Raw genomic sequence first — 26,939 nt, 5'->3', positions numbered from 1 at the left:
TATATTTCTGAATTTGCATATAAAATATTAGGTCTACCTAATGTTAACACGATTTTGGAAATTAAGGTTGAAAACTGCAGGTAATTCAAATTACATGTACAATAACTTCCAGGTCTGGTGATCTTTTGAAAAAAGTTATTAACGCTAGTGTTTCTACTTGTGTGTTAATATAGTATTGTTCGTGTTAGAAGCATTACACTTTATAATAGTAGTGTTAGCCAGGTCTATATAAATTTTTTCTCTACAGACAAAAATTGAAAGGCCCATTTAGCCACACTTAATGCAAAGGGAGGACACATAGATCACACTTACAAATTTCTTGAAAAATAAATTTTATGATGTGTGGTAGGAATTGGAACACTGTGGGTGTGTGGGAGATGGTGGACAAGACAGGGAAATCCGTTGCTCCTTTGCCATTAAAACACTTTTGCCATTAAAACACTGTTGACGTGCTAACACGTACGAGTCTTTGATTCCCTAAAACTTTCCTCAACTGAGGATATCCAAAATGTTTAAGAAAATATGAATCCAAATTATTTTTTAAAAAATTTTTAATGTTTCTCTTTATTTTGGACAGAGAGAGGGACAGAGCGTGAGTGGGGGAGGGGCAGAGAGAGAGGGAGACGCAGAATCTGAAGCAGGCTCCAGGCTCTGAGCTGTCAGCGCAGAGCCCGACTTGGGGCTCAAACTCATGGAGTGTGAGATCATGACCTGAGCCGAAATCACATGCTTAACCAACTGAGCCACCCAGGTGCCCATGAATCCAAAGTATTTTAATCATGATGAATATTACAACCGGGTCCAGATCTTTTAGCCACAATTAAGTAACTTACGGACCATTAGGAAAACCAAGGAAACATTCAGTAGAACTCCATCAAGGAGTGAGGTAGACACTGAAATAAAATATCGAGGTGAATGAAACTTCACCTCCTGTCTTGGATTAAAATTGATGCTGTTTCTTTTTTTCAGAAATAGTGCATTTTGACACCAGCTCTTCATGTGATAATCACTTCCAGAATTCCCCTTATCAAAGACGCAGAAGGTGAGTACCAGTGACATTTCATCAAAGCTTTTGTAACTACCTGCTTTCCTGTTTCATTTCTGCTGGGTCATAAAGTGCCTGTTACTTTTCAAGCCAATCTGACCACAACAGGAAAAAGTTTAAACAGAAACTTGGCTTTTTAGAGAAAGCTCCAGCTCTCCCACTGAACCAGGCACTTCTGCAAAGGCATTTAACCTGCCTAGATTGCTCATCCGAAACATGATTGCTCAAATCCTTTCCAGCGCGAACGTTCTAGAAGGCCTTGAATGTCATACATACGAAGAGAATAGTGCTTCTACTGCTCACTACACTGAGTTGTGACATTATAAATACTCTGCCATTTGGGGAACATGGAACTTTAAGGACTCACTCAGCTGTTTAGCACTCATATTAGCTACACAGTTGAATACTAGCAGTCTAGATGATATGATGGGTTCTGACCTTGTCCTATTAAGAAATGTGTTGGGGCGCCTGGGTGGCTCAGTCTGTTTGGCATCTGACTCTTGATTTTGGCTCAGGTCATGATCTCAGGGTTTGTGAGTTTGAGCCCGGAATTGGGTTCTGTGCTGACATTGTGGGGCCTGCTTGGGATTTAATCTCTCTCTCTCTCTCTCTCTCTCTCTCTCTCTCTCTCTCTCTCTGTGCCCCTCCCCTGCACATGCACACTCTTTCTCACACTCTCAAAATAAACTTAAAAAAGAGAAATGTGTAATCAGGGGCAGGGTGGCTCAGTTCGTTAAGCACCTGACTCTATTCCAGCTCAGGTCGTCATCTCACGGTTCATGAGACTGAGCTTCACGTTGGGTTCCGTGCTAACAGCACAGAGCCTGCTTGGGATTCTCTCTCTCCCTCTTCCCTGCTCTCTTTCAAAATAAATATTAAAAATGTGTTACATTTATGGCTATTAAAAAACCCAGGTGCCATCCGTGCACTTGTACCAATGTGAGATGATATTTTCCAGGTTTTGTCACAGGTATTTCAGAATGTTAAGATAGAAACATCACCAGTAAGGTGATAGGGAGGTCATCCTCTTCACCATACAATATTTATAAAAATAATTTGGAGAATGTCTAACCAAATGTATCCATGTCAAGTTTACATGAATTCCATGCTTGGTAAATGTACTAAACACATTTGTTTAAAGTTCTCCTTTACTGTGTCCAGAGTAAACGAGACACTGGCCACACTGATGGCCACCTAAAGCCCTTTTTAGCAATGGGGAGGGAGGCCATATTGGTATATTCACCCAGAAAATTGGAGTTTAAGAAAACAGGAACACTTCCCAGTAAAGCAACATAGTGGAAAAAAAAAAAAATCATTTTCACAGCTATGCCTTTGCAATGGCGAAGAATGTAATTTTCATTACAATATGACTTTTAAATAAGGTTTTGAGGAACTAAGAACTGCCTCTTCTATGTGAGAAAAATGACGATCAGTCCAAGGACTAAGTACCATTTAGTGCATCTGGAAATCTTCAACCATGATTCTAAATGTATTTAATGGAGTAGGATCAAGAGAGATTTCTGGGAAGAGAGAGACAGAGAGAGAGGGGAAATAAGAATGGCAGAAAAATGTCTGTGTTAAAACAAATATGCAAACATTATTTTGTGAATGTTTGAATGATTGTCTAATACAAAATCTCGAAAGGGATGACATTTCTTGAGTTTGAGTCAATCAGTTCAGAGTTTAATCAGAGAAGTGGTGAGCCACGTTGTTTGAGATTCATGTGACATTTCCTGGGAGAATTAATAATGCTGATACATAAAAGCCCCTCTTCTCTTGAGGACTCGAGAAGGGAATAGAGAGGTGATCTCCTCTAAGTGTCAGCCACAATAAGGCTGGGCAGTGGGTGGCTTTCTAAAGTGACTGGCTTTGCTCCCTTACTCTTCCTCCAACGCCAATGCCCAAAGTCCAAGGGTGGAGGAAGCTCTTTTTCCAGAATTCAGCCTTTTTCTGTTTCTCTGTGAGCACTGTCACCTTCCCAGGCACTAAAGCCGGGAGTGATCAATTAGGAGAGTCAACAAGTCTGCAAAATCCAGGCCAGGAGATGACTAGGGATTTGTTCTCTCACCTCTCACCTGGACTGTTGTTTCACATCAAATCTGACTTTGCTTTATTCATGAAGACCCAAATCTATCAGATTTTATGTCCTGGAGAAATATGTATTCCTTTTCACTGTATGCTTCCTCTGCAGTTTTGTGGCAAAGGGGAACATACTTTTTAATGTTTTATGGAGCTGATCTATTTTATTCAGACACCTCAGAACATAAGATCACCTCCCTGGGCAGGCTTGGGAATTCCCATGGTGTGGTCGAATTGACTCTATTCCTTCTCCCAAATAAAAATGATCCCAAAAGACAAATGCAAACTCTAGGTACCATAGCTCTCATGTTGTGTCAACAAGTTGAAAAATGACAGGTGATACCCAGCCCAGGGCTTGGAACACGGCGAATGTTCGATTAGTGTCTGAGTATCTAATAACACCACTTGCTAGTGTACCAGTTCTCTTTCATATGAAGGCAGAAAATAAATCCGTACTATTACAGGGGGAAAAAACTGCCCTGAGCAAGGAAGAACCTTCTGGAATGAAAGCTGTATAAAAATTAAATGATTTGGGAGACAGTGATCCTTCTGTCATTGGTGGTTTTAACGAACTCCTGATGTCCCCGAGTCAGGGAAAGGGCAGAGGTGAGGCTAGGTGGTTCAAACTGCCTGCTGACTCTGAGTTTCCGTCATCATAAAGGCAGCAAGCTTGCTGGGCCACAAGGAAATCTGAAGGCATTAAAGGCCATAGGGCAGGGTTTGCATTGCCCCAGACCCCTCTCAAGTTAACAGCTCAAGATTTTATAATGCCTCCCAACTATACATGAAATGGAGAAAGAAGAGAGTGAGAAAGTTAGTTAAATAGTTTAATCAGAGCAGTTTTCCAATTCTAAAATTAACAAGCAGACTTGTAATAAAAGAGCTCCAATGTTTGCAAAATGATCTTGCTTCCATTCTGAATCTGTCTTTTTATTTGTAAAGATAAGCATTACATTTAAAAGGACTCAAAATGGAGTGACTGGTAATTATCACCCGTGGTTTTTGATGCATCTGATGAACTCCCTGAATGGATATTGCTTCAGCTTTGATATTAAAAAAATGGCCGGACAAGAAGTCCTTAATCAGCAACTGATCACAGGTGGCCAAAAGAAAGAGAAAAACCCAAAACTACTGTCAAGTTCATAACGTATCACATTGTTGGTGGATGACACTGGCTCCAAATATACAATTAAGCCCACGACACTTTATTACTATGAGTAGAATTATCATGAAAGGTCTCTCACGTTCATCAACTTGCTTCTGGAGGTTTTCTTTGTTCTTTTTAAACTTGCATAATAAACATGCAATGAATTATTTCTTTTGAAAGTGTATTTTTTTTTTTTTGCAGTCTTTGTGTTTTCATACAAAGATTTCATAAAGTCGCAGTGTTGCACCAGAGCATTACCAAAATAAGAGCACGATCACATGGGGAGGGTAAATGTGAATTTAGTGAATGAGAAGAGCCTCCTCTCGTCCTGAGACAGGCCACCCGTCTTTTTTTTTTTAAAAAGGTGCACGCAAACTGCTTTTCTTACCCTCCCCCACCAGAGAAAAGAATAAAGGGAAAAAAAAAAAACCACAAAATCAATCTGAGAAAAAAAAGATCGACATGAAGAAAATAAAGATGTTTTTTTTCATGCACACATCTTCTGCATAGCTCAACCCACATATAGTAAGGCACTATTTCCCTTCGTAAGTGGTGTCCACGGCAATCTCTTAAGTGCTACAGTGCTCTGTGACCATTAGAGAGTTCCTCTCAGGATGGTGAAATAAAGGGGCCGGATGAGTGTGGCTGTCACGCGTCTCTGTGACTGTCCCATAGCTCAAGGGGACTTCCAGGAGTCTCAGAAGGAAATCGGTCCATTTGCGTTATGACTGAGAGTGTCCGAAATGGTGTCCTTTCCAGAGTTCCTATGTTGTCTGTGTATGAATTTAGAATATTCTTCAGTCTTTATTCTCAAAGAAAATACACAAGGTGGGGGGGAAAAGCACAGTCGGGTCTTCAGAAACAGAGTTCACTGCTCCCAGAAAGCATATAATGCTGGCAATTCACAAATTCAGCAGGATGTCTCCAAGAGAGCAGAGAGAAAGAGAGACAGAGTCAGACACAGAGAGACCGAAACAAAGAGTGAATGTGTATGTTTTGGTTTTCAGAGGTGACCGGAGTCTGAGTTTAATTTAGCTGGTCTTCATACTGTTTCCGGAAACAATCCCCTGCTGGGAAGAATTCCCAGCATCTTTCTTGATACATCTTCCAGACATAAGATTCCTGTAAACGTAAAGGAAATGTATTAACATCATGTCTTTCCCCAGGATCTGTGCATTACCACAAAATACAAGATAAAAACACACATTTGTTGCATATATATATCACATACCCATGTAACTGTGTAAGTGCACATAATTACATGATTCGAAAAGCCCAAATTCATCTAGAGAGTGCCTAGCTATACCAGACCTCATATATTTCTATTAATAATCCATCTTCATCTGGACCATAATACAATGATGATTAAAAACACTATTTGTGGCATATGATTTTATGGGTTCTCTTAAGGAAATATTATTAATTGTATCCTTCAAATTCAAACTGCTAACAATCGGAGGTGAATATTTGTGGAGGGAGAATTTCAAATACTTAACGAGAACCGTAGATATTTCATACACAATTATTTTTAATTGATCCTAATATTGTGGGCTGGAACTCATCTGAAACCATCTGCTATCTGATTAAGCAATCAAGGACATTATACTTATCAGAACACAAAGCCCTGCATTTTCAGCTAATTAAAAGCTTACATTTTTTATGTGAACTTACGATTTTACTTTCTCGACAAAAGCAATCTTTGCACGCTCGTCTGGGATAACAGGAATTTTTTGTTAAGATACTATATCTGAAAGTAATCCCAACTCTTCAGGTTTAATGCACACATTTTCCCCACCATGTCCATATTCTCTGTCACTTCTTTCAGAAGACGGTGTATGGTCACTGTTTACCTACCTGTCCCGTGTGCTCTGTTTCATCTTTGTTTATGAGATACATCAGAAAAAACCTACAGATACAGAGAGACGAATCAGAAATGGGTTGTATGGAAATGTCAGCGTTCACAGATACTTCTGATCTGGCTACGGGCTAACTGCACACTGTTGGCAGAGCGGAGAAACGTATCAAAACTGCAAGGCAAAAGACGCCACGGGAACCAAAAGCTTAACCATTTTTAAAAAGTACGTTTTCAAAGTAGCTACAATGTGGGCGTGTGCAGATCAAGTTATACCTCTCGGGAGCTGCTGTACATCAGGTTTCGTGTCAGATCGCACTTAGCCACTCATGGGGCAGGAATCACAATCCCCATTTAGAAAAGCAGGGATTAAAAAGTTCAAATAACTTGCCTAATGTCCCACAGTTGTGAATGCCGAAGCCTGCTTTTTTTCTTTTCTTTTTGCTACAGTGCTACTCTGCCTCTCTTCTGTTTGATAGCAAAATTGGGTTAGAAACCAAGAATAATTTTTTAGCAAACTGCAGCTAGGGGCTAGTCCTACAGCAACAGCCAGATTTCTATGTATTAAAAAAAATGCAACTTTGAATCATGTTAGAACACAGTGCCTAAAGAGGATAATTGGGCCTAAAGAGATCTGTATGTCCTCAGAAAATGAAGATGGAGATTCCTGAGTCCCTAGGAGGCATCTGGAGTCTGCCTTCTTGAAATGGGAAACACGGCCAAGGCTCTCTGAGAGGCTGAGCATGTATTTCGCTTATCATTTTGCACCTTTCCATTTCGTGTTCTAGAAGGTATCATTCACATGAAGGGCTGCAAGTTCTTTTCTTATCACATACTCGTCTGATACCACACCGCATACCAGGTACACATACCTCCTGAGGACAAGGGGACCGCTAGCTGTGGGTCTTTCTCTCAAAGAGATAGACGAAGCCTGAGTTCAACAGTATAAAGAAAGGAAGCTATGTCTCTTCTGCTTCTCAAGCTTGCTAACGGGGGGGCACTGGCGGGTATAAGGAGGGGCTGGAGAGTCTGAGTCAGGCACACTCACAGGTAATTGGCCAGGTTGTGTTCCTGTAAAGTGTGGGTTTCAAAGCCATGTGGCACTGTGTCGAAGTAATCGTTGCCTATCCCACAGATGAAACATTTGGTCTAGAAGACAAAGGGAAATATTTACATGTCAGATTTCAGAAAGCAAAACAAAGGAACACACAACTCGCCACTTAGGGGGCAGCTGCTATGCTTACTCGATGTTTGTAGAAGATCACGACAGAAGGCTGTGCCAAGCACACGAACGCTAATTTAACTGTTGCCACAACTATATCTGGCTGGAGGTTTAAATGACATAGGTACCAGCAACAAGTTCACATGTAGGAAGAAGCGTACAGGATCACGATGGCCGAAAAGCACGGTCTTTTCCTTATTTCCTCCAGCTTAAGTGAGAGTGCCCAGACTTAGCCATCAGTCTTGTTCATGACATTAACTCGAGTTATGTAGACGGGACTCAGTGTGCCCTCAGCTGAAACTACCAGCTTGGTACCTACTGGAACAAAGTCTGATGACCCAGGGGAGGGGGGAAGGTCCAGATTACTCCCATCTGGGGAGAGCCAAATCAAATATCAAGCTGTGGGGTGTTCGATCAATGACTGAGAGAGGGTCTGCCACGGGCCAGGCACTGAGCTAAAGTGCAGAATTAACCAATGAACAGTCATCATCAGAACTTTCTACTCCAGGAATGAGGCGCCTGCTCTTTGTGCCCCTCGCTTGTTCTAACCAGATCTCTCAGAGCAGCACCTGCTTAGGGCCGTGGTGTGCAGGACCAGCACACAAAAGCTAAGGAGAAGCAGGCCTCCCGTTTCATTATGAGAATTTCACATGTATCAACTCAAGCAAATGTGATAGTTATTGCCCTCGTGTGGCTCCAGATGCTCATCGTGCTTGCAAATTAGCAACTGTTTAATGCCATCGGAGGCATGTTTATGATGCCTTAGATTCTAGGGCCTGGACTCAAGACGATTAAGGTAATTTATTCAATTCCCTCTGCCTTATTGATCAACAACTGTGGACAGCAGGAAGGCCACATTCAGAAAGGCAACAGGTCTTTTTACCATTTGATGTCTTGACTAACAGGCTCATGCTTCGCAGCTTCACCCACGAACCTGCCCCTCCTCTGTGTTACTTATCGCTGTGACTCTGGAAACCTGGGTAGCGTCCCCGCTTGCTCCAAACACCTCACCTCTGCATCTGGACAATCACCCGCTGCTTGTCATGCCAACTCCTACGTACTGCTTGAATCCATCTGGTTCCTACATCTTCGGTGGACGTCTTTCGCAAGAGCTTCATCAACTGCCTAAAACATGCTCCCAGCCCACTTCCCTGCCCCTGATCTTGTTAGTTGCTGATGCACTGCCAAACCCCATCACCTTACTTAAAACCCATTTCTGATTTTCCACAGGCTGTACGTTACACTATACATCTCTCCAATGAGTTATTATAAAGGGTTCAACACACCGCTCTGCAATTTCCTGTTTACTTATTTGTCAGTGAATCCATCATTCTGAATGGGTGGTTCTCCTCAGGGAGCAGGAGACATTACTGTTCGCACGCCCCCGGCGTCCGCCATGTTTCCTGCCTACCACAAGATATGCGTTGCCTGGATGGAAAACGGGCCGAGGAAGTCACACATCGCTCATGCCCTTTTCCTACTTTCTCCCACGGCCGTGATTCTTTGATAAAGACAGTAGGAAAAATGAATGCCCACAACAACAACAACACAGCTGAGTCAGACGCGGCAAGACTCACCTCCATGTCTTCTTTGACTTGCTCCTGTTGGTCTCTTAGCTCTCCAAAAGCATCAATAATTAAACCTGGTGTTAAATAAAAACACACTCGAATCTTTATCAACCAGAGAATAATAATGAAGCTCACAGCCCCGTGGCTAGTCCTCCCAAGGAAAGAGAAAATGTACAGCCAGGTTGGGAGAAGTCGTGAGTGAGCACACACTTGATACTCCTCCTAGGGCAGCAGCGTTATCTCTTGGGGGGCAGAAGCACAGCGGGTACTGTGCTTACCCCGTCCCCGAGAAGGGGGTTTCAAAACAAAGTGACAGGGCAGGAAAAACCGCTCGTTAACGTGGCACGTGCACCTGGTATGTTAGCCGACACGTTGTTCCAAGAAAGAACAATAGAGATTTCTGGTGGCAAAGCGCAGGAAAGTCTACTGATAACATTTTCAGGTACCGATTTGGAAATCAGACGTTACCATGAACTGAGGAATCTGCCTCCACTCATTCTCGTTACACGTTCCTCACAAGTAAACTTGCCGGCCTGTTATTAACTGTGTCAGCCAGGAGCTAACTGCACCGCGTTGTTTCCTCTCAGCTCGTTTCCCTCCTGTGACTTACTGGCTGCACATCTTTTTCCGAGTGTTTTATGAGTTTGCTCTCTTACAAAATATGTTATTGTTACACTCAGTAAAGACAAAAGGATGGATTATGAATCTTGTCGACTTGTTCATGTACTTTACTGGAAACAAAAAGTACCGTTTTGTGCCTGCAGAGCTTAGAGGATAATAACACATTTATAGACATTTAATTCAAGCCAGGATAAACGTATGAACAGAAAAAGGCAGCAAGAGTGATTTTTCTGAGGGAGAAGAACACCACATTCCAAGTTTCCTTAGGGTAAAGGGAAGAACTGGTAAGTTAATATGGCTCTCTGGTTTTTATTTATTTATTTTTTTAAGTTTAACTTATTTATTTTTGAGAGAGACAGAGACAGCATTAGTGGGGGAGGAGCAGAGAGAGACAGAAAGAGAGAGACAGAGAATATCCCAAGCAGGCTCTGTGCTGTCAGCCCAGAGCCCAATAGAGCTCAAACTCAGGAAACTATGAGACCATGACCTGAGCCAAAACCAAGGGTTGGACACTCAGCCGACTGTGCCACCCAGGCACCCTGATGGCTTCTCTGGTTTCAACTGAGGGCTCTGGGTCCAGAAACTTGGGTTTGGATTCCAGCCCTGACACTTCTTGACTGTGCACTTTGGCCAAGTTACTTAGACGTATTATGGCTCAGTTTCTTCAAATGTAAATAACACCACTATTTTCACAGGGTGCATGAAGGTAAAATGAGTTAATAACATGTGCCAGGCACATAGCAGGTACTCAACGATAGCCTTAGGATTCTTTATGAGGCATCAGATACTGTGCTGAGTACTCACATGTACATCACTTCTTTTTTTAAAAAAAAATTAAAACAATTTTTTTAATGTTTATTTAAAAAAAAAATTTAATGTTTCATTTTTGAGACAGAGAGAGACAGAGGTGAGGGTCAGAGAGAGAGGGAGACACAGAATCTGAAGCAGGCTCCAGGCTCTGAGCCATCAGCACAGAGCCCTACGCGGGGCTCGAACTCACGGACCACGAGATCATGACCTGAGCCGACGTCGGCCGCTTAACTGACTGAGCCACCCAGGCACCCCTCAAAAGGAGTTAAATGGCTCACCCACCCAACATTATAAAGTTAATAAGTGGCAGGGCAGAAAGTCACAGCAAAGAAAGTGCTCTTTCCATTAGGTAATGGGAAAAGAGTCCAGAGAAATCTGTATCCGACTTCCCCCTTACCAGGGCCCCCTTTGATACCCCCCTATAGATTTCTAATGGAGAAACACTGAACAGAAAAGTTCTCGTTGCCTTTTTACAGATAGCACTTGACATTCTGACCTGCCCTTAAGTGTTAACTTGAACAATAAATGGCTCAAATTCTAGATCCTCTTGAACTCCAGTGAGGAGGATGCTCACCTTGAATTATGGCCAAGAGGATGACAATCACGAAGAAGAAGAAGGTGATGTCAAAGATGATTCGATAGATCTCATATTCGTCGCCTGCTGGGTCTTCGATTTCATCGCCGATACCCCCTCCGGCACGTACCCCGACGTACATGTGGAACATGTAGCACTGGAAAAGACAGACACAGTCACTTCCTGGAGACGCTGCCCATCTGCACATTGAACAAAGTTGAGGCTCTCTCTCTAGCTGCTAATCCTCACTCTGGAAACTGACCATCTCTGCCTTCTACATTGCCTCTTTTTGTTTCAGCGTTTGTGATTATGATGCAAACACGTGGCTCTTACACTCTGCTGTCCTTTGAACAAAACTCGACACGACACTCTGCCTCGCACCTTCTGTCACACTTTGCAGGGGATGAAAAATACCTCACTAGCATCTGGCATAAGGTAATCCCATTAAGATCACATTAAGGCCCACAAAGCTATATTTAATCACACTGCTCTTTTTTTCTTTTTCTTTGATCAGAACAGACAGAGGAGAGAGGAAGGAAAACCTCAATATTTAATAAGATGGAATCTCAGAAATTAAGCTAGGAAAACACCAGACCCAATAACGCCATCCCCTCATCCGTCATGTATGGAATACGATGCTGAAATGTTTCTACTCTAATGTGTACAAGAAAGAAGACAGGGGAGAAGCAAGGAGGAAATAACAGCTCATTGTTAAGAATCTGAAACATTAAAGCAACCAATTAGAAGGAGAGCTCCAAGCGCCCACTGCAGAAGAGGGCAGGGTTTCTCAGCCTCAGTGCCGTTGACATTTAGGGCCGGATAATTCTTTGGATGGGATCTGTCTCGTGCATTGTAGGATGTTTTAGAAGGATCCCTGGCCTCTACCCACTCAATGCCAAGAGCGCCTCATTGTAGATAACCAAAAACGTCTGCAGACGTTGCCAAGCGTCCCCGGGAGGGCAAAATCGCAACAGCTGAGAGCCAGTGGCTTCAAGCGTCAGTGTTTTATCTGTTTTCAGGATAAGGGCAGACTCTCCAGGTCGGGGCCTCAGATTCAGGGACGCTTCATCCCTCTCCACTGATGGGCTACTGCTCCCAAGTACCACCCTGCACTCTATCCACGCCTGTCAGATAAACAACTCCCGATTCTAGTTCTTGGTTTGCATTTCCTTCCCATCTTAAACAGTTATTTCCCTTTCTTATCCCATTCCTTTTCACCCTCAGGTAACAAGCCTTCCTCCACGAGGTCTTCTTAGACTGTTTCAGACACTCCGACTTACCCAACTGATGTCATCCGTGAGTACAAAACACATTTACCCACCATCTGCCTTAACGAAGGGGCAAAGGCTCTGACACAGTGTCTTCACTTGGGGAGACACCACAATCCCCTGGTCATCTTCTACATTTCTGGCCACCCTTTCTCAGCCTCCTTGGCCAGTTCTTCCTAGAGGAATGTCCCCACCTTCACAGTTAAGTACCATCTCTGTGCCAATGACGTACAAATTTTTTCTGTTTACACCTTGGGTCTCTTTCCTGAATTCCAAACCTGTACCTACCACTTACCTAATTTTGATGCTTCGTGATCTGTCTCACTGCACTGAACTGGCTTCATTACAAGAAGAATGACTTTGGTTACTGCTCTATTATCAGGGCCTAAAATAATGTCCAGCACATGAGAGGAACTTACACATCACTGGGGTGGAGGGGGGGCGGTGAATGAAGAGTGAAAAGTCATGACTGATCGGTGTTCTCATGGAGACTTCACTGTCTCAGCCCATGAACCTCAAATTCTCAGATGACCCCAAAGAGCACAAAGGACAGACAGCAAGTTGACCCCAAAATGCTCATAGTTCAACAGCTAATATAGTGATAGATGCAGCACACAGAAAGTGTCCTGGAGCAGATGCCTGGAATCTAATGATCAGAACCGAATAACGACTGGGTCACTCAGGAAGGAGGTTTGTCAGTCTGGCACACAGTGAACGAAGAGGATCAGAGGGCGGCTCTGTCGCTGCCCAACCAAGAACCATCTGGGGCTCAGGTAAGGGGTCTCTCTCACAGGCCAGAAAAGTCATTTTTGTAATGTTCATTTATTTTTGAGAGAGACAGAGTGTGAGCGGGGGAGGGACAGAGAAAGAGGGAGACGCCGACTGTGAAGCAGGCTCCAGGCTCTGAGCTGTCAGCACAGAGGCCGACGCGGGGCTCAAACTCACAGATCGCGAGATCGTGACCTGAGCTGAAGTCGGACGCTTAACTGACAGAGCCACCCAGGTGCCCATAGAGTTTTTCTCTAGGGAAGAGAATGCGTTCTCCTGCGGCATGAACTCTTAACGAGTAGGATGTTGGTGTTCTGACTCATACATCTGACTCTTAGGAGCCTGGTTAATGTGAGTCCTCAAGAGAATGTTTAGTTTCCAGACATGCACAGTTGAAGATAGGACCATGGAATGAGGCTAAATTACCAAAGCAAATGTCTCCTACTTCTCAGGTCTCCTGTCAGCCATCTAGCAACATCCACGTCTCTCTGCTCACCTTCATTCTGTGAAAGCTCTGATGCTGACAAAAGGGCTCCCACCATATTTCAATAATAGACTCTGGCCATGCTGAAAAGATAGGCAGTCTTACGCATTGGATTGTTTAGGCTTAGTAAGCTACCAGATTTTAAAAGTATAAAATTCCAGGTTCACCTGTGGGATGTTGATACTGATTTTCCCAACCTTAATCTCACTACCTGGTTATCCCCAGATATAGCAGGTGGGTGGCTAGAATATGCGGTAGGGTGGTGAACATCCACCTACGTAGGGCTGTCAGGCTTTTAGTTGTCAGATGATCATTCTGCTCCTGAAAATGGAAAATCTCTCATTCACCTTCCTTTTCACAGGAGCAGCTTAAACCTGAACATCAGAGTTGGAGAATAGAAAGCAGTAATTCTGGGACACAAACCCATATACTTTGTTCAGAGAATCTGAGTCATGAGGAAGGAAGGTGCCTGGTGCTACCAACACTGGGAATACGCAGTCAGTTATTCTCCAAATTTAATATTCTATGGTTTCTCCCCTACCCACTCATCTCCCGAGTGGATTCATTCCAGGGTTAATCACTATTTATGACAGCTTTAGGAAATACTGAGGAGGGACAGTTTCTGGTGGAGTAGTGAAGATCTTTACGAGATCTTTATCCTGACCAACCCCCCCCCCAAAAAAATAGGGGGAGAAATAAAAGTGGAAAGAGAAAGACAGAGACAGAGACTGGCAGAGATTACTTGTTGGGAGGGTAGGGTAAAATAAGTAATTTAGAACAATCCCCTGAGCTGGGGATCGTACTTCCCTAGGAGTAACTCGTTCTCTCAACCACCTGGTAAGTTTTTCCCAAAAAACACAACAGGTCTGGACACCTTCCCTGCAGTTTCTGACTTGGGATATGAGGGTGGCCTCATTGAGCTGCGGTTCATAAAGGGATGCCCTGGTGAGTCCTGGTGAAAGGACCACCCCTTTGGAGATGAATGTCTTTATATAGGCCAAGTCAGTCTCCCTGGCTAGTTAGCTACAATCATCTTTTTGCCTGGGGCTTTGGAACTTTGGATCATTTTGCACTTTCTCCTTGTACATTCTTGGAGAAGAGGTTCAAATTCTCTCAGGATACTGATGGTTTAATTAGATTCTCAGGCTTAAAACACCATGATCCTAAATAAATAAGTAAAGAAAGAAAGGAAAGGAAGGAAAGTGTAGGAAGGAAGGAAGGAAGGAAGGGAGGAAGGGGAGGAGGGAGGGAGGGAAGAAGGAAGGAAGGAAGGGGAGGGAGGAAGGAGGAGGCAGGTGGTAGGTGGGCAGGCAGGCATGTAGCATCACAGTCTAAAACTGTAGCTACAGCGCCACCTGCTGTTAGGCATGAAACACTGGCAGGTGAACCACATCGCTGTGAAAACCTAAAATGTTCCTAACATATGCCAGGAAACTACCAGAAGCAATGAAGGCACTGGAAACTCAGATGTTGCCGAGAAAACAGGGCATGAGTGAAGAAAACCCATCTCAAGCAAACAATCCTCGACTTCACCCTGTGAAGACTAATTGTTAGAGACGGATGTAAACATAAGATTCTCTTTTGAGAGATACACGCAAGATATTAAGCGTGACCACTTCCTACGCCGTACTTCTGTCTTGCTAGCTGCCGGGTTTTGCTAAGCCTTGACTTTTAACGAGCACTACTACAAGTGAGCAGTTACATTTTAAATGTTGTCGGCTTGTTCAAACCTTGCTGCACAAGTATTAATAAGAGGCAAATTAAAAGGGGTTTTGAGACCAACTATTGTAAGGTAAATCTAGGTGATGTGGCCTCTGATGTGATCGTTTTTAAGAACAATCAGCTGGATACGAGCATGTGCAAAGCTACACAGACTCCTGTGTGCCTGATCCGCCTGGCAGAAGTATGGGAGCTGAGATGTTGTTTGTGGCTTGGAATTGAGTTTTCTCTTTTGCAAGAAGACACATCTAAGGTACATCCTCATGATGCCCCCAACCTCACCCCACCCAAAGGCAAGGTACAAAGCTTACCGTTATGTGTAGAGCTAGAAACACCCAGAACAGACCTGGTTGTAGGTAGTCTCACTGGTAGGGGCAGAAATCCCTTAAACTGGACAAAATCCAGGCTCTAGCTCAGTCCTGAGGCCACGGTCGAAACATCAAGAAGCCTTATTTCCTCACCCTAAAGTGAGGCAAACTTCTCTACCTCTTCTCTACACATCCCATGCAACTAGGTCATGCCAACCAGGTAAAGGCAGTTCGTTGTCTTCCTAACTCACTTGTTGTTCAAACCATGCCTGGATTCCTGTCAATTTCATTGGTTGGTAAGATTTACAAAAGCAATGGAAACTCATACCAAGAGTGATGTTCGAAATGTAGTCATCCAAGGATACTATCAGCATAATTGAATAGGGTCAAACATGACTCATGACATTAGAAGGAGACACCTGGATGTTTCAGGGGTCTTATTGTGGTAGGAGGGGGGCAAGTGAGGCCCCGCCATTCCCAATGCCAACTCAAAAGTACTACCTGAAGTCATCCTGACTTTCCAGCAATCTTCAGCGATTCAGCGGGCACCACACCCTCTGGCAGTGAATCACCTCGCTAAACTTTCTGACTCAACCAAGGTGGACTTTGAGATTTAGAACCATGGGGGAGGGGGTGCTTCTGGAAGAGAAATGAATCTCCCTGGAGTCACAACTGTCTGGTGTTAGTAATGACTGACTCCCTTTTGTGCCTTGTTGACTCCTCCAGCTGTCTGCTCCCCTCCCTGCCTCGAGCCAGCTGCTACCCCAAGTCTTGAAGTCACCGGGTAGAGAGGCAAGGTGGGTATTAAAGGCACCTCTCACAAGAGGAGATGAAGGATCCTTACTGGCGGTAAAGTGTCACATGTTTAGTGACTCTGGGGGACGTCACTACCAGTGACGAATCCCTTACCGTGTAAGTTTCTTCTCTCCCTAACCTGTAGTCCTACTCCCTGTAGGAACCCTTGTTAACAGTGTCCCATGTATTCTTCCAGAAACACCGTGTACATATTCTAGTGTATCTAATATGTACATTCTAGCATGTGTATGTGTGCACACAATCAGGATCTTATCATAACACTGTTCAAGATCTTGCCCCCCCTTCCCCACTGAAATGCAATCTGTATGTCTTTCTATATCAGCATGTGCAGATTTGTCTTATTTTTAAACAACTACCTACTTTTCCATGATAGGGATTTGCCATAGTGGGTTTAATCGGGACTCTATTGATATAATTTAGATTATTTCTAATTTGTGATAGTAGCAAGTATCCTTAAACCCACAGGAGCATATTTGGAAACAAACATTTAAATCAATACAATCAGTGGAACTGACAAGTCAGAGGGTAAGTACAATGAAAAATGTGATGGATATTGCAAACTTTCTGTAAAATCATTGTCTTAATTTGAATTCCCTACAAGTGTTCATGAAAGTGCCAGTTTTTCCATCGATTCAACAACTGTGGGTATTAACAAACTTGAATATTCTGCAAACCTGATAGATATGAAATGGCAGTTGATTGATTTGCATTTCTTTAATCTTTGTCAATTTGTAAGCTGACTGAATTTTACCACGAGCTGATTGTTCCTTTTCCTATTGGTTTACTTCCTAGTGATGTGATTTAGTACTTAGTAAGTTAAGGACACTGGCCCTATGTTAATATTTTTCCTAGTTTTTCATTTGTCTTTAAGACATCGCTTAGTGTTGTTCCTTTTTAAAGTAATTGTTTAGGACCCCATGCATCTTAGGTTTTATGACACACTTAGAAAGACCTTTCCCCATTTAAAAATTATTATTATTTCAAGGACGCCTGCGTGGCTCAGTCAGTTAAGCGTCCAACTTTGGCTCAGGTCATGATCTCCCATGATTCATCTCGCATCAGGATCTGTGCTGACAGCTCAGAGCCTGGAGCTTGCTTTGGATTCTGTGTCTCCCTCTCTCTCTGCCCCTCCCCTGCTTGTGCTCTGTCTCTGTCTCAAAAATAAATAAGCATTAAAAATTTTCTTTAAAGAAAATAAGTAAAATTTTAAAAATTGTTTATTATTTCAAAAGTCAAATTGTTATAATTTTTATTCTTTTCTTTTTGCATTAAAATATGTGTCCCATTCAGAATTTATTTTGATTTAAAGAACTAGGTTGGTATCAATTTTTATCAAAATTTCCCCAAAAGCATATCCATGGTACCAATACCATTTACTGAATTCTTTTTCATTTCATGATTTCAAAAGCCACGTTTTATCATACTTTTAATTTCCCAGTGTATCTGCATGTATTTCTAGACTCTCTATTCTGTCCCACACATGTATCATTCTCTAGTACAAAACCTGCCTTAAGTATTAGTTTTTAAAACAGTAGTAGTTCCCTCTCATTACTCTTTTGGGTGTTTATTTTTTCTAGAGTAATTTTACTGTCACTTTGTTGGTCTCTTACACCACTAACCCCAGCTATGTAGGTATTTTAATTTGGTGCTCAATGAAGAATTCATCTCCTTTCAGCTAGAGGTACATATTTCCAATCTAATTTCAGCTAGAGGTACATATTTCCAATCTTAGATTGGAAATTACAGTCTACAGTCACCTGTAATAACTTCTGATTCGCCAATATTAGACGGGCAGGTTAAGGAACAGGGGTAGAGCAATATGAAAGCTTGGAACGCCAATATTAGACGGGCAGGTTAAGGAACAGGGGTAGTACAATCTACAGTCACCTGTAATAACTTCTGATTCGCCAATATTAGACGGGCAGGTTAAGGAACAGGGGTAGAGCAATATGAAAGCTTGGACATCCATTGATTTTAAAACCAAGACCAAAAGGGTAATTTAAGCTAAAGTACTGAATATTTAAGCAAAACCTAAGAGTTCTAGTAAAAGATCTAATTTTGGGCTTCAGTGATGTCAGTTAATATCATGAAAGTACACAGATAACTAAGGGTTCAAAATACTCTCCAAGGAAATAATTTTAACCGCTGTCCTGGAATCTATGAACCAATTCAGCTAAAGCGTTTATATTAATCCTTCCAGCTCTAAGTCCTTTATGCAAAAAATCTGATTATCAGGCTGGTACGGCAGATGTAAAAAAATGGCAGAAACGGTCCTTTACATTCTGCAAAAGAATGAAAACTGTTGATTCTTTAAAGAGCCACACAATTTTTTTACTGGGTACGCTATTTTCTATTCTGCAAGGTTAAAGAGTAACTACACAACCACTCATACTGAAGAAGCAGGAGAAATTTTCACTCATATGAGATCAAAGTGTATGAACTTACCGTTAGCATATCATCACATTTCATATCCGGTGTATCACCATCTTCACTTTTATTGTAGAATTTTCGGAAAAAGTTGAATGCCACAACAGTATATAGGTATACAACAACAGCTAACAAGCCAACAGTTAATACAAGCTGGAAAGCAATGTGACACAGAACATGCATTAGAAATGCAAGGCATATATGACTGGCATGTTCAACATCAGTGTGGGAGGAGAGAATTCTATGAGCACATACCTGGATTTATTGACTAGAAACTAATGGGATCCATACCTCACACCATACCTTTCTTACCCCCCTCTGTGGGGAAATTTATTTCCATATGCTCTTTATTTTATCAAGTGGTCAGACTGTTTTATGCAAAAGTTGGCTACTTAATTGGTTAATGAATGCATACTACAGCTGGAATATGAATAAACTCTGATTGACTTTCACATCCAAATTGATCATAATATGTATGTGCTGAAAATAAGAATTTCACCAAGTTGGTGAAAATATATTTCTGGTTATATCACAGAAAATCTAAACACACTAAAATGCATTATTTTTTGTGTCTACTTCCTCTAATTACAATGAATCCCTATGTTCTTGACCATGGCAGCATATATTAAGTCCTTCAAAAATAATTTTACAATTATCTGGAGAAAATATGTTATCTGAATAGAGGGCTTAATTCACTTCTGTAAATGAAGTACAATGCCACTATAAATTTCTGCACATCTTATTATGAGGACTATTAAGCTCTCTATATTTCTGTAAGTCAAAAATTGATATCTCAAAAAGAAGGAATAATCCTCCCAAAATTTTAGAAGTGAATTGAAAGCAAGCCAAACCTTTTGTGTGAAAATACACAAGAGATTCAGAATCTCCAGTTCTTTAAATATGTCAGGGGCTCAATACTATGAATGAATAAACACTTTTTGCTGATGTCATAGTCACATTCAAAAGTTAGAGTGACATATAGAACAACAATGTGTTGAAATTTAGGAAACTAAAAATCATGATAACTGTTCATATGAACTTAACTATGGACATAGTTCACGTGTTTGGGGGGACATGGATTTAAAAATATGCTGAATTACAAAATTCTGGAAAAGAAGGACTCTGTTAAGCCAAATAACGAATATAGAATGTGTTACTCCCAGTAGACAGGTGATAGCGAATGAATCAATAAATATATGCTTCTATAATGAGTTTATGAATAATTAAAGTTTTCACATTACAACTGGGCTCCATTAAAACATAAATTGATCATCTGGAACTAGGCCAGTATGTAAGTCCTTGGAGTATGACCTTGTCAAGTATGAAACATTGTGATTCTTTCTGTCCAATTTAAAAGTGGAGAAAAGACCACATGATCTCCAATTTTTAAATGTCACATCAAATTAAGAACGCAGCATCTTGTGTTTTATTACTATTGTAACTAGTGCATCAGGATTCTGAAACACATTTCAGTTCCCTCTGGTATCAAATGGAGTAAATATCATATTAGGAAAAATTTAACTATTTTCCGCGGTGTTTTGTATGTGCCGGGGCCTGTGCTAACACCTCCACATTTATGTTCTTATTTCATTTTCTCAGAAACTCCAAAAGGTAGGTACTTTTATTGTACTCATTTTACACAATGAATTGAGATTTAAAAATGTTAAATCAGTTATCCAAGGTCACACAGTGAATCGGTCAAGCCAAGACTTGAATGTAGGTGTAGGGGACTCTTGAACCAATATTCCTCATGGTTTGTAAAAAAAATTAAAAAATAAAAAAATAAAAAAAGTGCATATCCTCCATTCACAAAAATCTTTAAAACTATATGTTGCCATTGGAGGTTGGGTTTTATTTTTATTGGTGTATTTTTTGTTTTTTTGTTTTTTTGTAGGAAGTCAAAAAAAAATCAACTTTTACCTGCTTGCCATTGTGAGTTACCGATGACAAGATGGTTCTCAGTGTCTTGAATCCCATGGCAATGTCAAGAAGATGAGCAGCAAAAAAAAAGTTGTTATAGTGTCCCAGAACGGACATAGTCATATACCAGGCCAGGTAGAGGAAAGACTGAGAAGACAAACGAGAGGGAAGCATATCAGAAACCAGAAGGAGTGACTGTTGTCCAAAGCTACTCTGATTTCATTCCATTATAATCACTTCATTTACTTTACCTTCTTAGTCTGTTTATTTAATTCGAATCAGTTATATTGGTTTATGTATTTTAGTGTTATTTAGCTTGTTCTCAGAGGTTCAATGTCTTTCTCTCCTTTATATCAGAGAGGCTGTTCTTATGTATCTTTCTATAGAGAGAATTTTACTGACCTAATACTCGATAGCAAGGTGTTTTCACCTTGGCACTACTGAGAGTTTAGACTGGATAATTCTCTGTTTTGGAGGCTGTCTGATGCACTGTAGGATGACCAGCAGTGACCCTGATCTCCACTCACCAGATGCCAGCCGTGACCACCAAAGATGTCTCTAGACATTGCCAAAAGTCACCTGGAGGACAAAATTTACCCCCTTGAGAGCCCTGCTCTACACTCAACCAAAGAACCAACCAACTATCCTTCCCTCTTTCGTTTTTCATTTACTCACTCTCTAAATCAGTGTTTGTGGAGACCTACTAGTTGTAAGAAATTACGTGCGGTATTTTATTAACCAAGCATCTCACTTTATGTGAGCCAAAACAAGTCTAGGAGAAAATGCAAATACTACTTAATGTCACCGAAGGCTATAATAAACCTAATAATACAATTGGTACTATCTGTAGGAATCTTGTTTATAATCAATGGAAGAGATTCGCTTTACAGAGGTTAGATGTATAAGTGTATATACTTTTAGAAGGGAGGAGAATAAAAAAAGTAGAATAAAAGATACTGAGATCATGCTTGCTTTCTGGATTAGGGTCCTTGGGCATAAGAAGTGTTTTGCCATTGGAGTCAAGAGCTACCCATTTTGGGAAAGGGAGGAAACCTTCATTTTGACTAGAATATATCTTAAGCTTTAACAGAGAACACAAACAAGACAAAGGGGGCTGAGGTGGTATAAATCATCTTTATGGGCAGTTCAGGGCTGAGGTTAGACATCGGGTGGAAGAAAGCAGTACTTGAAAATAGACACGGAGATAAGACTACGCAGAATGTGCTGAGGAGTGACAGTTTGGTTTGAGAGTGGGCTTCTGTTTCAGAAGATGAGGCTGGAAATGTATGGCGGGGTTGGAAGGCCTTCAAGCCAAGTTAAGGGATATGGGCACATCCCACAGGCACGGGAGAACCCCTGGAGCATCATACGGAACAATGGTATGTGAAAAGCAGCATTTTATGAAAATACCGTCTTGTATCTTTGCACATACAGTCTCTGTTTTTATTCTAGCCAGACTCTTGATAAGTAGGCAATCTTAGCCCCAAATTGACAAATGAGGAAAGTGAGCTCACTCCGGTCAAGCTACTTTCTCAAAGAAGATGTAAGTGGCAGAGCTATTGCGTTAGGACACTACTGGCCAACCCCACGGGGGAGGTTATAAGAGGCACGACTATCAGCAGAACTGGCCAGAGAATGACAGAGGGCAGGAAAAGGATCCAATTGGTCACATAACTGAATGCATATATTAGAAGGAGAAGGAAAAGGAGTCCAAGCTGGTCATCTGGACATAGGTAGCAAGAAGAACAAAAACACTAACAGAAAGAGGAAATGGTGGACAGGGGGACTGCGTTTAGCAGGAAAGAGTGAGGAGAGGAGAAGATGCATTTGTCACAGGACATTTGAATGGACACACCCAGCAGGCTATTAAGAAATGAAAAGGCTGAGGAGAAAGGACAAGTGTGTGGACACAAGATGAGTAAGGAGACTAATATAGGTGATCAGGGGAGCCAAGGATACATGTATAGACGACACAGGTGCTGTCCTTAGATAGCCGGATTTCGCAAATAAAAACACAGGCTGACCAGTTACAGATAAACGTTAGGTAAAGAATAAATAATTTTTAGATTAAGTATGTTCCATGCAATATTTGGGATATACTCACATATAAATATAAATATATAAGTATGTATATTGTACATTGTTATATTATAGATATAAAACTACCTATATTTATGTATAGGTATGTATACATACCTATATAAAAATGTAAATATAATATGTAAATATTTAGTTATCTGTAATTAAAAATTTTTTATAATGTTTTTTATTTAGTTAGTTTTGAGAGAGACAGCAGAAGCAGAGGAGGGGCAGAGAGAGAGAGACACACAGCATCTGAAGCAGGCTCCAGGCCCTGAGCTGTCAGCGCAGAGCCCAACGCGGGGCTTGAACTCATCTGTACTTCATCTGGTAAGCCTAGCTGTGTTTCAGACAGAAACCACACTATTGAGGACTGAAGACATGTTGACAAGTAGCTGGCCAAACAGCCATGAAACTACAGGTGGATGAATAATATATCAGAATAATATAACAGAAACAAGTCTGAAGAAGTCTATCCACGCCCAAATGCTCTGGAGGCAAGAAAACTAGAGCAAGATACGTATCTTGCATGACACAGGTACTGCGGCATATAAGGAGGTCAAGGAGGATTGACCTTAACTAGCAAAAGCCAAGATGGCCGGGCTACCTGAACAGAAAACATCAGTGCTAGAGATGAGGTGGTTTCCTTTTAATTTGAGGGAGTTGCTTCCATTATTAGAAGAGAAATTTGCTGAAGGCATTAACAGTTGACAATTCTAAAAGATACTCACAAGACTTGTTTTTGAGATCTTTGGAGAGTTGTCTAAAAGACCCAGTATTCCGGGCCCGTGACTGGGTACGATAGGGGTGGGGATAGAGACAGAAGAATTTGGGGGGTGTCGCAGGTCTTTAGGAGAACAGAATTACCACTCACTGTAAAAGTGACTGCTAATTAGAGTGTGATTTTGAGACTAAGTGAGATGTGCAAGGGAGACAAAACCAGAGGAGGATCTAGGACTAGGCCTTTGGATTTGCTTGTAAGTGCCCCTTCGCAGGTGTGTGAGGATTGTAGGAGGATTCTGAACCAGCAGGAGGAGACAAACATTTGTAGTTGATCCATTCAGCAGAGTTTCAGGACTGTCCCTAGCAACTTCCCATAGAGAGCACATGGGAGCATGAAAACCATTGATAATGATTTTTTTAAACTGAAAATTCTAAGTCAAAAATGTCAAACTATTGAGCAAGCCAGGGTAGTACAATGTGATCGTCCGACCCGACGGTCGGTGGCTTTTGGTGAATTTTTTTCATTATATTTGGATACAGACTTGGGCTATTAGGCTCTTTGAGAAAAGAAGGATCAATCAAGAACAAAAACCAAAAAAAAAAAGAACAAAAACCACAATAATTTAATGCACTTAATTTGGGGGAAACTTAAATTTATCACAATTAATGTTTTAAAACTGTATTTATTTAGAACTTCCGTTTTAACATCTAGGAAACTTTGAACTCATTACCCAACTAAAACCTAAATGAAAATACATGTGAATTTTCATCTCAGTTTCTTTTTCTTGCATAAATATATTTTCATGTTAATCTTTCAGCTATTGAAAGAAATGGATTGAGAGACGGGGGCTAATTAATCACATATTTCCTTGGGTCATTCTCAGATAGTGGTCTGTATTAAATCAATTGCTGTCTGACTGACTTCCCTAAATCACGGACTCTGCCTGCCGGATCCCAACAGACTTGTCTAATCAGAGCGCACCGTCCTTTATGGTAATGAAGCGGGCTTACGTTGTCCGTGAAGACGACTCCTAGTTTCCACATCTGATATTTCACATCAATAGAGTTCAGTCTGGGAAGACAAAAAAAGAAGGATTTGTGGATATGCGTGTGAAGCAAAGACTCGGGGGCTTGCAAGAGCCTGCTGCCATTCTTTCCGTGGGATGAAACTGGCAACCATCTCAGGAAATTAGTTCCATCCAAAGTGTCAAGGGAATCTGGAACATCTGGATGACGTGTTCCAGAATCCTGTAATGCTTTTTTAGTGGGATCTTGGAAAACAAAACAAAGATGCAACTTCTATTATTTAAGATTAGCACTTTCTTTTCCTGCATTAAATATAAGGTAAAGCCACTTGTTATGTGAGAATGATTTCTGGAAACTATGCTGCTACATTAACCAACATGTGTGCATCCCAAGTTTCCTCGCTTTCATTATACATTTGTAATTGCATTCTGACAGAATAATTTTTACTTAGGCTGATAAAAACTTGCATAAACATCCACATTCACTTTACAACTAAATTTGCCAGCGAAAGGGCTCTTTCATCTTGTGTTTCCTCTTGTTTTCAAAAAAAAAAAAAAAAAAAAAAAAAAATCTCTACCCAAGAAGGCATTCACCTTTTCCCCTTGGTTCCCAAATTACCTTGTAGACTTACTACAATTTCCCATTTGTTTGGTAGTTGCGGGTGTGCAGGTATCTACGTACATTTATGCCTTTCTCCCTAGTCTGCAGACTCCCTAACACCAAGCACATTGTATCATACATGGAATATCTCTCAATAAATGTGCTGGATGAGTAAATCTTAGCATAAATATTCCTGATCTTTGTAGATTAAATACATACATAGTAAAACATACTTTCTAACTTTAATTTTTTTTAGAGCTGCCCACTGATTCATGTGCTAGAAATTATAACTTTGTTAGCCTAATATTCTAGGTAATTGATATGATAGGATATAAAATATGAGTATTCTTTTCAAAAGGGCTTCTCTATATTTACTGTTTTACATGTTATTTCTTTAGTCATTTTTTTTAGGAAGGCCAATCTTAAATTTCAAGTGGTAGGATCAGTAATCGCTAATCAAAATGGACTTCTTAGAGACTTCTCCCCCAAAGGTTACTTTTTAATTTACCTTAGCCTAGGAGTTTTTATCTTAAGGAAATAAAGTTATCTTTGAGCTAGAATCAATTCTATTACTAGAGATCATTTTTTTAAAGTTCTGTGAATATTTAAAATGGGTTTCAATACAAGGCTATTTTTTTCTTTTTGTCTTTTAAAGTATATTTATTTATTTTGAGAGGGACAGTATGTGTGGAAAGGAGGGGCAGAGAGAGAGGGAGAATCTCAAGCAGGCTCCATGCTGTCAACACAGAGTCCTATTTGGGGCTCAGACTCGTAAAACTGTGAGATCATGATCTGAACCAAAATCAAGAGTCAGATGCTCAACCGACTGAGCCATCCAGGCACCCCAAGACTATTTTATCTTAAATTTAAAAAGCCAAAGAGAAAAAATAAATAATGGGGTAATTTGCATGAGAGCATGGTTATTTCCCATGAAAGCAATCTAAAACAAAATAAGTGTTTCTATCAGGATGACTGAATGCCCCATGGCAGTTTCTTACTTTATTTAAAAAATGGTTATTATTTTTCCTTCCTATCAAACATTAGGGTAACAAGTTTGCTGTCAGCATCATGAAGCAGCATACCCTTTTGGTGGCGTAGGACACTCTTTTCTCACCAATCACGACAGTACTCCTGTTTGGGTGGAGCTGACCCAACCCCTAGGGATGGGCCAAAGCTGGTCTAGGCCAACTGGGCACGCATTCACCTGGCCACAGAGCTTGGTTCAGGGGCAGACCATAAGCCAGAAGCTGAAGAGTTTTGCTAGATGGTTTTGAGATACAAATCCCTCCTCTTTTCCCATGAAGACACAAATGAAAAAGATGCAGGTTTTCTGGGTCCTGGCAGCCATTCTATCCCCAGGAGGTAATCTGGCTACCTGTTTGTTTGACAAGCCCTACATATCTGATTGACAAATAAAACATGCACAAATAGATGAATCATCCTTGTACCCAAACATTCACATTAAGATAATATTAATATGCAGACCAGATAATGTTTTAAAATTTGATCTTTGTAAATGTTTTAAATAAAGGAACAATATATGTAATTCTTTTTCCTAGTTATGGACATTATTTACTAGAAATTTATTCTTCTAATTTTATTATCCATATTTATTTTTTATTTAATTTTTTTTCTGAGAGAGAGAGAGAGAGAGAGAAAATCTTAAGCTGGCTCCACAGTCAGCACAGAGTCCAATGAGGGGCTCAATCCCACAACTCTGGGATCATGACTTGAGCCGAAAGCAACATTCAAATGCTCAAATGACTGAGCCACCCAGGTGCCCCTTCATATTTAAAGGTATTAATGCCATATTAATTTCTTGGCACTTTGCCAGGGGTCAAACTCGCAAACATTTCCTATGTAAAAAAGTGGAAAATTCCACT

At 41.0% G+C, this 26,939-nt stretch overlaps 1 protein-coding gene and 1 long non-coding RNA gene across 10 annotated transcripts in view; one reads left to right on the top strand and one right to left on the bottom strand.

Annotated features, from left to right (window-relative positions):
- Window positions 1-15,220, top strand: part of LOC109248858 (uncharacterized) — a 41,010-nt gene extending 25,790 nt beyond the window's left edge. The window contains exons 3-6 of the long non-coding RNA XR_008425042.1: window positions 970-1,042; window positions 10,821-12,959; window positions 14,303-14,383; window positions 14,869-15,220. This is a non-coding gene — a long non-coding RNA (uncharacterized LOC109248858). The remainder of the gene's footprint in view (window positions 1-969; window positions 1,043-10,820; window positions 12,960-14,302; window positions 14,384-14,868) is intronic.
- RYR2 (ryanodine receptor 2) overlaps window positions 3,938-26,939 on the bottom strand; it is a 756,877-nt gene continuing 733,875 nt past the window's right edge. For all 9 annotated transcript variants that reach the window (XM_053910232.1, XM_053910224.1, XM_053910226.1 and 6 more), the window contains 8 exons: window positions 24,442-24,502; window positions 20,629-20,775; window positions 18,727-18,861; window positions 10,919-11,075; window positions 8,923-8,987; window positions 7,172-7,272; window positions 6,126-6,177; window positions 3,938-5,393 (listed from right to left, as the gene is read on the bottom strand). In XM_053910232.1, the coding sequence (XP_053766207.1) occupies window positions 5,298-5,393; window positions 6,126-6,177; window positions 7,172-7,272; window positions 8,923-8,987; window positions 10,919-11,075; window positions 18,727-18,861; window positions 20,629-20,775; window positions 24,442-24,502 (814 nt within the window). In that variant the 3' untranslated portion in view covers window positions 3,938-5,297. The remainder of the gene's footprint in view (window positions 5,394-6,125; window positions 6,178-7,171; window positions 7,273-8,922; window positions 8,988-10,918; window positions 11,076-18,726; window positions 18,862-20,628; window positions 20,776-24,441; window positions 24,503-26,939) is intronic.

The sequence above is a fragment of the Panthera pardus genome, unplaced genomic scaffold (assembly GCF_024362965.1).
Source record: "Panthera pardus isolate Hobbes unplaced genomic scaffold, ASM2436296v1 HiC_scaffold_22, whole genome shotgun sequence".
Lineage (NCBI taxonomy): Eukaryota > Metazoa > Chordata > Mammalia > Carnivora > Felidae > Panthera > Panthera pardus.
This window is presented reverse-complemented; position numbering and strand designations above follow the sequence as displayed.